This window comes from Gymnoscopelus braueri (genome assembly GCF_963280865.1).
Source record: "Gymnoscopelus braueri genome assembly, chromosome: 6".
Taxonomy (NCBI): domain Eukaryota; kingdom Metazoa; phylum Chordata; class Actinopteri; order Myctophiformes; family Myctophidae; genus Gymnoscopelus; species Gymnoscopelus braueri.
In genome coordinates this window covers 37710604-37724046 of record NC_137607.1, presented here as the reverse complement: position 1 = coordinate 37724046, position 13443 = coordinate 37710604, and the positions used below count along the sequence as shown (strand labels likewise).

Here is a 13443-nt window from a genome sequence, read left to right as displayed (position 1 = left end):
AAATTGTCAGTAGAATCAATCTACATTGGCCTTTAACATAATACAAAACCTGCATAAGTGCGTGCGTGCGTGCGTGCGTGCGTGCGTGCGTGCGTGCGTGCGTGCGTGCGTGTGTTTGCTTGCAAGCCTGGGTGTGGGCGTGTGTGAGTGTGTGTTTCTTTTCCGTACTGTAATTTTCTCCTCTGTCGGCAGCCTTACAATCGCCGCAAGAGGAACAAACTGACCCTGACCTCTCTCACACATCTCTCTTTGAAATGTAATACATTCTCAGAGTTCGTCTGCCTACTATATATAAAAGCAGTGCATAATAACATAATAGGTAATGCTATACACAATAAATTTGTTACCGGATTACTGTGGTAGGGCTGCAGGGAAAGAGCTGGGGGGCGAAAGGCACTATGGAGCAGTAGGTCAGGTAGCAATCAACAAACATGATGCAGCTGTGTGTTTCGGGGTGATCGCCTGCCACGTTAACCAGTTTAAACTTGGAGTCCTATCTTGGGCATATACTGTTAATTTCTGTCAGATAACTCACGAATAGATTGAACCAATATTACAGACCAAATATATGAAACAATATTATAGAATGAGAATACAAGAGTGGATGTAATATTTTATTTTATTTTGGCGTTCAGGCTCTGCAACATTTTTCTCCCTGCTCAGCATAATTAAGACAACCATCATTAACCTTTAAGAGCAGGGAGATAGATATTTAATAACAACCCCCCATGGGGAACAGAACCAATAGCAGAGCCCACTGGTGGTGCTGGGGTGGTGGTGGGAGCAAACGCTGCATGACAACACCTATGACACACAAAGCAGACAGAAGACAGATGTAAGTGAGCTTAAATAACCCGCCCGATTGGACAGCTGACTGCCACGTCAGTCACGTACTGTATGGGTCTGCATTACACTGTAAACAGCCACATAGAATGAGAATTTATGTAACCTCTCGAGTATATCTGCCAGAACTAACTCGCAGGCTACATATAATATTTTTTTCCCGATATACAAGCTCACATCGCAACATGTTGTGAGCTTGTAGATCGGCTATTTTCGCGATTTATTTGTTTATAGGGCTTAAGTGGTTAACCACTTGAAACCTAGCAACCCTATTTCTGGGGTAGCCCCATTTGGAACCTCTCCCTCCACTGTATAGCTCCGAGATGAGGTTCCACAGTCTCTGCACCGGCGAAACTTTTAGAAAGGTAAGAATCATGCATAGTGGCCAATTTTTGCCTGTGTTGCCGCCTTTCGGCACCCGAGACTGTGGCACCTCATCTCGGAGCTATACAGCGGAGGGAGAGGTTCCGATTGGAGCGAATTCTGGGGTGAAAATGGCCGATAAGTTCACAACGCATCCTGTTGCAATCTCAGCAAAGAGATTTGGTGTCGATACACTTATTTGTTTTAGCTCCTGCTCATTTGATTTTGCTATTTTTGTCTCATCTGTTTAAGGAAATAGGTAGCTGATATGCACTTTTACCTTAGCGCTAGGTATACTCTTGGTTCTTCTGGTGATTAGTAGTTTTCGTTCCCTACCTATGTTGAATGCACTTATTGTAAGTCGCTTTGGATAAAAGCGTCTGCTAAATGACTGTAATGTAATGTAATGTAATGTAGAGGAAAAAAAGGAGCGGACCAAGTGGTGGACCCTGGTCATCTAAGTATATAGGGTTTAAGTGGTTAAAAGGCAGTCAGCCCTCTCAAACGCTGTATTCCTGTTTACTTACAGTGACAGACCACTGTCATCCTGGTGAAGGAAGAACTTTCCCTGTTTCCTCTTGATTGTTTACGTTTTTTTTATTGAAATGCATGGAAAGCATCATGTTTGAGTTGACATTTTGTAACAAACTGAACTAACGTGCTGCTGGCTGCTTCTTCCTCCACACACAATCTCCCACGCTACCGACTGAGTGGGAAGCAGGGTTGCCAGAGTTTGCGGGAGAAGCAAGCAACCAGGCCTATGAAAATAGCTGATCTGCTATTTTCAAAAACATCTTGGGAAAAAAGTGAAAGAACATTTTATCAACACAAATCTGGTATGAGGGTCCCTGGCATGCACAAAATGTTTTCAGATGGGGATACGCGCAATTACATATTAATTTGGGGGTCCTTGACATGAAAACATTTGAGAACCACTGGTTTAAACAACATTTAGGAAACAAGCCCAAATAAGCAACTACACTTTAGAAACAAGCCCAAAAATAACAAATACCAATGTTTACAAGCGACTTTACAGAAAAACAAGCCCAATGTCGCTTATAATAAGCAGACATGGCAACACTGGTGGGAAGAGTAATCAGATGGTCACCAGTTTGCCTCTCGGCACGCCCCAAAGTTCCCAGCTTAATGTAGTTTTTCATAGTGTAGTAATGTCAGTACGGGGGTGGGCTGGGTGTAGGGCTGAACACTGGGTTAATCTAATACAGATATTATCTTCAGGTGCTACAGTACCTCAATGTGTAGTTATAGCCCCTATCCATCCTAATTTGTGATAGACCTCCTTAAAACAGCGTGTTTCCACATCCATCCAGCAGCCCTGCAACCCATTGAATTCATAAGGCAGAAGTGTGGGGATTGTTGACCGGATGTTATAAATATTGCCGCCATCACAAAGTGCCCGCTGTGGGATCTAGTACGCTCACATACCACAGAGGAGCCCAGCAGCACACCATTTAACTCTCTCCTTTAATTCCCTGTTAACGAGGGTGCATCCTCAAGGCATACCCCCCATTTTCATGCTCCAAGGACAAATTGACACGCAGGATATTGCAGTGTATTTGAGGCTGATTGGGGCCTCACACACACACACACACACACACACACACACACACACACACACACACACACACACACACACACACACACACACACACACACACACACACACACACACACACACACACACACGCGCGCGCGCAGCGCGCGCGCAGCACACACACACACACACACACACACACACACACACACACACACACACAATATGCCCCTTAATTTCTCCAATTTGAGAACAGAGAGAGTTTCCTTCCCGAATATGTGTCACCGGGAGGAGATTAATGAGATTTCAACTGTCAGGAGCATTCCAGTGTAATTAATCTCTGTGAAAAGATGGCACAGCTCTGATCATTAAGACTTCACTCCGCTGCGGTGCGACTGATCTCCCCTGGTTCTCCGGTGATTTCTGTCAATGTATTTTTTTATTGTACAAAAAGTGGTGGAATAGTGTAATAGTGTAATAGTGTACATTATATTGAATTTTAATGAATGGACTGTAAAACAAGGAGGCCTTATGTGCAGCTGTAAGTCAACTATTTTCGGGATGAGACACCGGTGCGCAACTAAGAATAATTCAGGCTTAAGCTACTCATTGTAACAGTTTTTTGTCATTTTACTCATTATTGTTCCTTGACTGAGATTTATGAAACCAAATCCATCATAACTTGTCTTGTGAGTCCCCTCTGTCCTCAAATAAGCCACATGGACACATTTGTTTCCTAAATGTATGCTATCTCTGTATGCTATCTCTCGATCATAAATTGGATGGGATGCGTTCATCTTTTGGTGCCTGCCGTGCCGCGAGCGAAAAGGGAGAGGTTAGATGATTGGAGAAAGCAGGGGAGGGAGGCTCCGGTGCGATATTAGAGGCTGACTGATGGAGTTCACTGGGAAAGCAATTATGATTGTGGAGTTCCCCTGGGAAGTATATAAACAGGATGATACTGATGAGTCTGGAGTCAATGTGTGGGCGGTAATTGACTGGGACTGGAACCGGAGCCATTGTCCCTAACTGCCACTTCCTGTCTTGCCTGACTCCATGGGCCTGTTTGTAATGGCTTCGGATAATTAAATCTGCTTCACATCAACGCTGATGGTGAAGCCACTTCATGCTGAGCCTGTCACCATTTTAGATCACGTTAATCAAGGAGAGTGTTGACATAGACCATGATCTGTTCCCATTACACAAAGTACAGAGCACCCTAGTGACTGGGTGCTTGACTGACTGCCTAAAGTGCATGAGTGCCAGCGTTAATGGGATTGTTGTATTTTAGCTATATTTTGTCAATGTTTTCTGGTTTAAATGATTATGCGATGGATCGTTCCTTCCTTCCTCCCTGCCTATCTCACTTCATTCATTTGTTTGTTCCCTCCTTCCTTTGTGTATTCATGATGATGTGTATGTGTCAAGGTTTATATGCAGCCATTTGGCTGGCCTGTCAGAAGTTCCGGGATTTGTCAGTGGGAACCTTCAATAAAGGACACTTTTATTACTGTTCGGGAAGATCTCCCAGGCGCTCTATATGCTGTAAGACCACTGGGCATGCAACCTGAAATTGCTTTTTACTTGCTCCACCTGCACTGCGTATTGAAAAGATTCTAAGCTGTTTTAGAGAACTTGTTTTGTTAGAACATTTTGCGTATCGCCATTGGCTTAAAGGGGAAAGAGGGTATTTTCTGGTCCCCGGGGGAGGGGAAATAGCTTTTACAGCTTCACCCAGCAGATGATTGCTCAGATAGCTCAGATGAGCGCATGGGTGGGAGCTGTCATGTCGACGTGTAGACTTCAACCCATTGAGACCTGGAACGCAATCTGTGTCACTTAAGATTTCTTTGGCTATTCAAAAATAGCAGATATACAAGCTCACTGAGTGCCGCGCTATGAACTTGTAGATCTGCTATTTTTTTTAAATCTTGACATTTTTTTGTTGTTGATTTTTTCAAAGAACTGTTGGGATTTAGAAAACATTTTTGAATCGGCTCAGGTCTTAATGGGTTAAGAAACCTTCCAATTCCCCAACAGATTCTCCATCCACTCAGCAGGCTGCTGTCTGTTCTACATCAAAAACAAATACCAAAAACTATTAGTTATTTTACACAGCCAAGCAGTAGGGAGGTTGTTGAGACTGTGCAGCGAAGCGTGTAATTCATTCCAATCTTGAGGTTGTTTGATGTTGAGGTTCAGAGAGTGCAGGCAAACTATCCCAGAAACTAGTTTATTTTGACTGTCAAGGGAATGCAATGTACAAAGAGAGTACAGGAAGAGGGGAGCAATCTCATCTTCATCTGGACACACTTTAAGACACTGTTTCCCAAACAGTGGGTCGCGAGTAAATATCCCTTTATTTTTTGTTTCCTAAACTTCTTCATTCATTATTATTATTTTAAAAGATTTTCTAAAGTTTTCCACAAAAATCACACATTTTCATGAGTTGAAAGCAAATTCAAACAAAATAGCAGATCTACAAGATTGCAACGGGACAAATTGTGAGCTTGTAGATCTGCTATTTTCATTAGCTTGGGTCGCGGGCAAACATCTGATTTCTCTTTTGGGTCTTGAGCTAAAAGGTTTGGGAACTACTGCTTTAAGAGAGCAGAAAAGAGTTGCTGTAGGAACGTGATTTGATCACAGTGGGGCACAAAGTATTCAACCCCATGTACTTGAGTACATGTGCTCCAAATAATACTCAACTACAAGTGAAAGTCATATTTGTACTTTAGTTAAAGTACTGGAGTACTTGTTTACAACAATACTTAAAGGAGTAATTCACCCACACAATGACTTATTTTCTATAAATTGCACACCCCATGAAGCCTTGAATTCATGGATTTTTGTTTTTGTCGCATTCCTAAGCCAATAATTTGATTCCCGTTTCCTACCGGCTAATGTATCCGGAGACACAAAGTAGATTCTTTGTGTCTCCTACCGGAAATACACCCGGTCATCAAATTATTGGCTTAGTAATGCGAAAAAAAACTAAAAATAAATCATGAATTCAAGGCTTCATGGTGTGTGCAATTTATAGAAAATAAGTAATTTTTTGGGTGAACTACTCCTTTAAGTGTTCAAAAGTACATGCTTTTTAAAAAATATTTAAGGATTCAAAAGTAAATTTAAATGTGTCTTTTTAATATCAATGCATTTCTGTATTGGAATTTTGACAATTCTTTCAACAACAAAAAAATAACAGGTCCATTTGATTTTAACTCTGACACTCTCAGAGTTAAATGAACACTGAGAATGTAACTGAAATCTCATTCACACCCACCCTCAAATATCCACAGCCGACACCCCTGACTGCTCTGCCTAATAACTCATAAAAAAGCATGATGTTGTCACACAGATAATTCGAGACTTGTAAACAACATAGTGAAAGTACGAGGCAGTGTTGTTAATATCATCTGTCTGTGTGTGCGTGTGTGCGTGCATGTGTGCGCGCGCGCGTGCGCAAACATATAGTATGGAGCTTAAAGCACAGTTCAGAATGCCAAAGGGATTCTCCATTAACGCTTGTAATAATTCATGACAGGTAGGCTCTTGTTATTTTCATGTGTTCTAGTCTGTAGCACAGTGTAGCTCCCTTTAGTTTTTGCACCACAACACATTTTCTGGTTTCATGCAGACAGTCTGCCTTATAATGAGGATATTAGATTACATTTGTGATTTTTTTTATCAGAGATGCAAAATAGCAGTTTTATGCAAGTTTTTCATTACTTTCTGCATAGGCTCTCATACTGCTGCAACATAAAATACTTGGTTCTGCATCGTGTCTCGCACCAAAAGTAGCACATTTACGAGCTCTTATAACGCGTTGCAGTGAGATACGTTGTGAGCTTGTAGATGGGGTATTTTCAGTCCGAGACACGATGCGCGACTAAGTATAAAACAGGCCTCTGGAGTCAGGACAATAGGACTTCTCCCTCTTGGCAGTCAAATTATAATATACAATAAATGTCTGATTCATACCTTTTGATTGTACTGTAGGTAGACTCATCTCGATAATGACTGATGGTTTTGTTGTGACCACACAGCTACAGTACAATATACTGTAGGTCTGACTGTCCAAAATGTTCAAGGACAAACCAAGAGCTGGTCCCAGTTCATCATGGATTACATGCGTCTTTGTTCCTAGTGTTTTTGTTGCTTTTTACCCCCTTTTCTCCCCAATTTAGTCGTTATGCCAATTGATTGTGAGGAGCCCATACTGGGAGGACGTACCGCTCTATTCTAACCATTACCAGTGATTTTCTACCCATTACCCGTTAAATACGGATTAGGGAGCTGGCACTGTCCTTAATGCTATTCTGCACTTGCTATACCCGCTCTGCATTATGCCGTTATTTTCAGAAGGGAGGGTGTCAATTGCTTGTGTCAATTGTGTTTATATAAGATGACTATTCAAAGAAGACAATTTGTGGATCGCGCAATGCAATGCTCTACAAATTCCACACGTCAGTTTTATTCATCGATTACGCAGGAAATAATTAACTTATTTCAAAAATATAAAATTCTCTCTAATCAGTAATATGTAGGTGATACGTATCAAATGTGGTTTTATTGAAAGGCAATCAAAGGCCAGAGCTTAGAAACCCAACGTCGGGTGAATGTTTCCATGTAAAATCCTTACAGTGTGCTGCTGCGCACAGGAGCTGTGTTGCCAGAATTTGCGAGAGAAATAAGCAACAAAAATATCACCCTCCCCGACCAGCTTCCCTCCCCCGAACAATTGTGTTCGTAGCGACGCTCAACAATGCCGGATGCACCACGGTGGATTTGAACCCACAATCTCCGTGGTGGGTTCCACCCGAGTGCGTGGGGAAACCTTTGAACTTGAGCTGATGAGCTAACTTTGAACTTGAGCTGATGAGGGTGCCAATATTGTAATTTGTAATAAACATACATTAGTAACAACTAAACATGCATAAGTAACAGACAGTCATTTCATCTTTGAGGACGCCCTTAACTGTAATCATGAGTACTTTGGTGGAACTAATGGAGTTTCATTCCATTTGAATAATCAACATAATAATCACACAAATGAGATGGCCGCTACATCTTATTACTTTACTGAAAGCCACATGCTGTACAGTGTACACACAGTAAAATCCTCAGTGTTAATTTATCCATTATTAAATGAGAGAGTCTAACGACTCCATTTGGTTGCATTACAACACACTCTCAGAGTTAAATTAACACGGAGAGATTTGACAGAGTACACTCTCAGACTGACCTTTGACCTTGACCTCCTAACAGCCTCTGAAGATGCACTGTACCTCCTGCTCCCTGGTTACCAGCTCCGGTCACCTGACAGGAAGCAAGAGGGGCGATGAGATCGACCGCGACGAGTGCGTCATCCGTATGAACGACGCCCCCAGCGCCGGCTATCACGGCGATGTTGGCCGCCGCACCAGTCTTCGCGTCGTGGCCCACTCCAGTGTGCCGAGGGTGCTGCGGAACCGCCAGGAGCTGCTCAACGCCAGCCAGGACGCCGCTCTGATCTTCTGGGGGCCGAGCATGAGCATGAGGCGGGACGGGAGGGGGCTGGTCTACAACCACCTCAGACTGCTGAAGCAGCAGCAGCCCAGACTCAACGTGTACGTCATCTCCCGGGGCAAGATGCTGAGGTTTGACGAACTCTTCAAAAACGAAACGGGAATAGACAGGTGAGAATTTCAAGAAGAAAAACTTTCTGTCATCATAACCATGTGAACCCTAGCATCCCTTTTCAGGGGCGAACATTGGCTGAAAACAGACAAATAGACATAGACCGCAATGCAACGCAAAACGCGTTGCATTGCTCACAACGCGATACAAGCTCACAATGAGCTTATATCGTTTTTTTTCCTGCGAAGATATGTATTGTAGAGGGAAACAATTAGGGGGCTTTATAAATTATATACCCCTGGGGGACACCGGTCAACTAAGTAGTTTATAGGGTTTAATCGGCTAAAGAGGAACTGCACCCTGGTGGTAAACTAACGTTGCACTGGTCACTACAGGTTGAAACTTTTAATTAGTTTGCACTGCTGGCCACACCCTAATTATGATGTACTGTACTGTACATACTGTAGTAGGACCAGTTTAACCGTTGACCGTTGAGGAAAGACAGGTACTTGAAAGATTGAACCTAGAGAGGCCAGTGCAATACTATTTTTCTGCAGAGAAACAGTAGGGTGTATTTAGTTTGTGTGTGTGCGCTCCCATGTGTGTGTGTGTGTGTGTGTGTGCACGAGCGAAGCGCTAGCGTGTGTTTGTGTGCGTATGTGCGTACAGTATGTGTGTGTGGGGGCGGCAGGGGGTGGGGTGTTGAAGCAAGTCCCAGTTAAGACACATGCAGCCAAATTCAAGACACATGTCTTGAATTTTTTTTTGTAAAGATAAAAGACAGAAAAAAAGAGAGAAAATATGAGAAAATAAATAAATAACTGAATAAATCACTTCTGCTTTCGAGCTTGATGTACTTGACACAGAATGTGCAGTGAAGGCAGAGTGCTTTATATTCAGAACTATACAGATTACACTCTTATGAAAGCCCTGGTGTATTTTTTGACATGCTCATTCAACAAAAGAACAAGTGGGAGATCCAAGCTGCGAAACCACTCACAGTACCATTAATGGGATTTACATCAAAGCTAGTGCCAGTATATGGTGAAGGATTTGCTAGGATTTGGTTAACATTATGAGGTCACGATTGTCCCTCACTGAAGCCAGAATGACATTTCTACAGGGGGATTCAGAGTCTTTCCTCATGTACTGTAGCAATGGCCAGTGAGGCATTTACAGATTTGAGTCGTCATCATAAATAGAACATTCGTTCTACTTTTAAGTCAAATTAAATCCCTCCGGATGCATTCCCCAGTACAAGCAAAGACAGAATGAGATGTTGGAGCCCAATTTATACTTTGACCCATGACGGGAATTAACTGTATTTCAATCAAGAAACGTTTTGCGTCACATTTCCTCGATCAGTTGTTTTGACTCTGTCACAAGAAGCTGACACCTGCAGACCTGCACAATACAGTACTTCCAGACTGCCATCTATCCATTGCTCATTTTTAATCATGCACCTTATGTATACTGGACTTTGTATATTTAATTTGGCAGTGCCTTACTGCCTTCCTGTTATTTCTGTTCTGTGTATTGTGTGTTCCTTTCTTCTCTTTTCTCCCTTTCCCTTTTCTAACTCTTTGTGTACCTGCAAATTTCACCCAATCTTTTACACCCTTTAATCATGTGGTGTGACAAAAAGCTGGAGCTAGGAGTAATGTGGTTAGACACAGACTCCCTAATCAGTAACTGAAACTGAAACATGCCCAAAATAGTTACGCCAGGTTGGAAAGTGGTTGCAGTAAATGCCTACCCTTACATGACAATTGCAGCTGCTGTGTTGTAATGACACTTAAATTCATTAACTAGGGAACAGGGGATGGCAGCAGCAGCACTTCTCATACAAGATGGATGCAGGTGTTGAAACTGTATTTGGATGGCAGACAGACAGGGTTGCAAGTCCATTATGGTCTCTGTCTTCTACACTGGTCCTTGTACTCTCCTTGGCTTCACCAAATCCCCCCCCCCCCGGCAGACAAGCAGCTATAGCATCATCACTGCCAACTAACATGCCAAGTGAGAAGATTGGCCTGGGCTGAACTTCATTAACATTACCGCTTATTAATTCCTCTTGGATAGAGCTCAATTTACAGCCCACTACTGTACAGTATATGTTCAAATACATTTTCAGTCAAATCCTTTGTTCAACAAAACAGCTTTGTTTTGTTATGTATGTGCTATTTAATTTTTAGTGTGTGTGCTTCTGGAAGTATTGACCACTAGGTCAATAATTGATTGCATGCACATGTACTATAAGTTGAATAATGAGTCAGAATAAGATACTCACTCATTCTCGTGTGTGTGTGTGTGTGTGTGTGTGTGTGTGTGTGTGTGTGTGTGTGTGTGTGTGTGTGTGCGTGTGCGTGTGCGTGCGCACGCGCGTAAGTGCATGTGTGCGTGCGTGTAAATAAATATAAATAAATATGGTTAATATACTGTACATGTTGTCTTCTAGGAAGAGGTCCAACTCCTGGTTGAGTACAGGCTGGTTCACCATGGCTATAGCCCTGGAGCTGTGTGATAGGATCAATGTATATGGAATGGTGCCTCCTGACTTCTGCAGGTGGGATCTTGTGTTCTCATATTTACATGTTATGCATGTATCAACACTCTTATCCTGAGTGACATTCATGTGCAAAAATGAGAAAATAATGAACAGCTTACTCCCTGCAGTGATACGTTTCTGTTATTGACACACAAAGAGGCAAGGGGGGGTAATTTCAGCACAGATGAAACATCGCTTTGACATTTGCAATACACAAAATACCAGTACAACAGTAAACCCAAACACTAGAAATAAAACTAGTGAAAGTGCAAAATATAATAATTCCCAAGGCACATGCCCTTCCACCACCCCCACCCCCTCCTACAAAAAGTTCACAGGAAACAACATTGTAATGCTGGCCTATACTCCTCTCACACACATCCTCAAAGAGAAGGCAGATAGTGACATAATGCTCATGAGGGAATGCAAGCTAGATTGGAGTGTCTCTTCACTGAACTCTTTGGATCGCTGACTGTCAGCCTGAGATCAATGGTGCTGACTTTGATGAAGACATCTGTGGGTTGTAGACTCTTACAGTATGTTGTGTTTCACTGTGCTACTCTCTCTGCCGCCGTTTCTCTTTCTTTAAACTATGTTCTTGTTTTCCCCTCTCTCTCTTCCTTTTGTCTTGACCCCCTTTCCTTTTATTCTCTTATCTATATTCTCTCTGTTCCTTATTCTCCTCCTTTGCAGATCATCTTCCCATCCCTTTGTGCCGTATCATTACTACGAGCCCACAGGGCCTGACGAGTGCTCCATGTATCTCTCTCACGAACAGAGCCGAAGGGGAAGCCACCATCGCTTCATCACAGAGAAGGCGGTGTTCTCTAACTGGGCTCGAACCCTCAACATCCACTTCTACCAACCCGACTGGAAACCATCCTCTGCTATTCACTTGAACGTCTCGTATACTCCAGACCCAGCTGGCACCTGAGGCCTGAGAGATCTTCATGAATATGGAAATACTATGTGTGTGTGTGTGTGCGCGTGTGTGTGTGTGCGTGTGCGTGTGCGTGCCTGCGTGCGTGCGTGCTTATATGTGCGAGGGAGAGATGCAGAGAGAGAGAGAGAGACATACAGACAGACAGTGCGAGGGAGAGAGAGAGTGCGCCAGTGTCCAGATAACCATTCTCTCCATTGTGAATGCACAATAGAGCAGCGACATGGTACAATCTGCTACTACGGCTGTTAGCAGCATAAGCAGAGCGACAGATCTGGACCAGTGCATAATGGCTATACGCTGAACAGTATTTTTGGAAATGTAATAAATTAGATACCAGATTAGAGCCAGAGTTATGGATTGATTATGTGTTATCTGTGGCTCTACAAAGAGCTACAGTGTTGATACCTCCATGGTCTCAAAGAGATGGGACAGACAATAAATAAGCGGCCATAGCTGAGTGGGTAGAGGAAGTGGATGATCCCCGGTTTCACCCTCGGCTCACCCAGCTGAAGTGTCCCTGAGCAAGATGCTTAACCAGCTCCCCCCTGTGTGATCATTGCATCCGTCTGCTGGTGAAGCAGTAAAAGTAATTTACTCTCCCCAGGGACCAGAAAATACTCCCTTTTCCCTTCCCCCCTCTGCGTACTCTACTGGAACTGTGTAGCAATAGAGGTTTTTCAGTGTGTGTGACTGACTGTCTTTTTATGAATGAAAAGGTATAAATACAATTGGACTCCACTGTCCCAGAACAGATGGGTGTTAAATGAGGCCAACTGAGCCCATGTGGTTGATATTCTAGGCTGTCATTTGTCCTGTTTTTTAAAAGCCAAATCTAAGCACAATCTTCCAACATCATGTATAGTAAGTAACCACAAAGTAAATCAGATGATGTACTGTACTAGTGATGCCAGTGATGGCAGAAGTACTCACATTTTTACTTAAGTAAAAGTATCAATACCCTATTGTAGAAATAGTCTGTTACAAGTACAGGTTCGGTATTCAAAAGTACAAACGTATTGGCATCAAAATGTACTTAAAGTACCAAAAGTAAAAGTACTCATAATGCAGAAGGCCCCATTTCACAAGAATGTATAAAAATCTTTTGAAAATAGCAGATTTACGCTCACAAAGCGTCACTCTGCGACGCGTTGTGAGCTTGTAGATCGACTATTTTCAAATTGCCAAAGTATATAGGTCCGAAGTGGTTTTGTAATAATAATCAAAATCTACAAAGTAACTAGTAACTAAAGTTTTCAAATAATTATAGTGGAATAAAAGTACAATATTTGCTTTTGAGATGTAGTGGCGTAGAAGTAAAAGTATTGAAAATCTCTGAAATACTCCAGTAAAGTAAAAATACCTCAAAATTGTACTTAAGTACAGGACTTGAGTACATGTACATAGTTACTTTACATCACTGAGTGATGTTTAATAACCAAATCAAAGTATTGTATACTAAACAGCCTCCTCAACCTTTACCCACACACAGGGAGGTAATTCTAAGCAGAGGGCAACAGTATGTAGTAACTCTCCATATTGCCAGAACAACATGGATGCTGTTGAAGTCCA

General features: G+C 42.5%; 1 protein-coding gene across 1 annotated transcript in view; it reads left to right on the top strand.

The window, feature by feature from the left end:
- Positions 1-12665, top strand: part of st6galnac5b (ST6 (alpha-N-acetyl-neuraminyl-2,3-beta-galactosyl-1,3)-N-acetylgalactosaminide alpha-2,6-sialyltransferase 5b) — a 22957-nt gene extending 10292 nt beyond the window's left edge. Inside the window, exons 3-5 of the mRNA XM_080431093.1 lie at positions 8033-8442; positions 10842-10949; positions 11625-12665. Of these exons, the coding sequence (XP_080287219.1) occupies positions 8033-8442; positions 10842-10949; positions 11625-11865 (759 nt within the window). The 3' untranslated portion in view covers positions 11866-12665. The remainder of the gene's footprint in view (positions 1-8032; positions 8443-10841; positions 10950-11624) is intronic.
- The last annotated feature ends 778 nt before the right edge of the window (positions 12666-13443 follow it).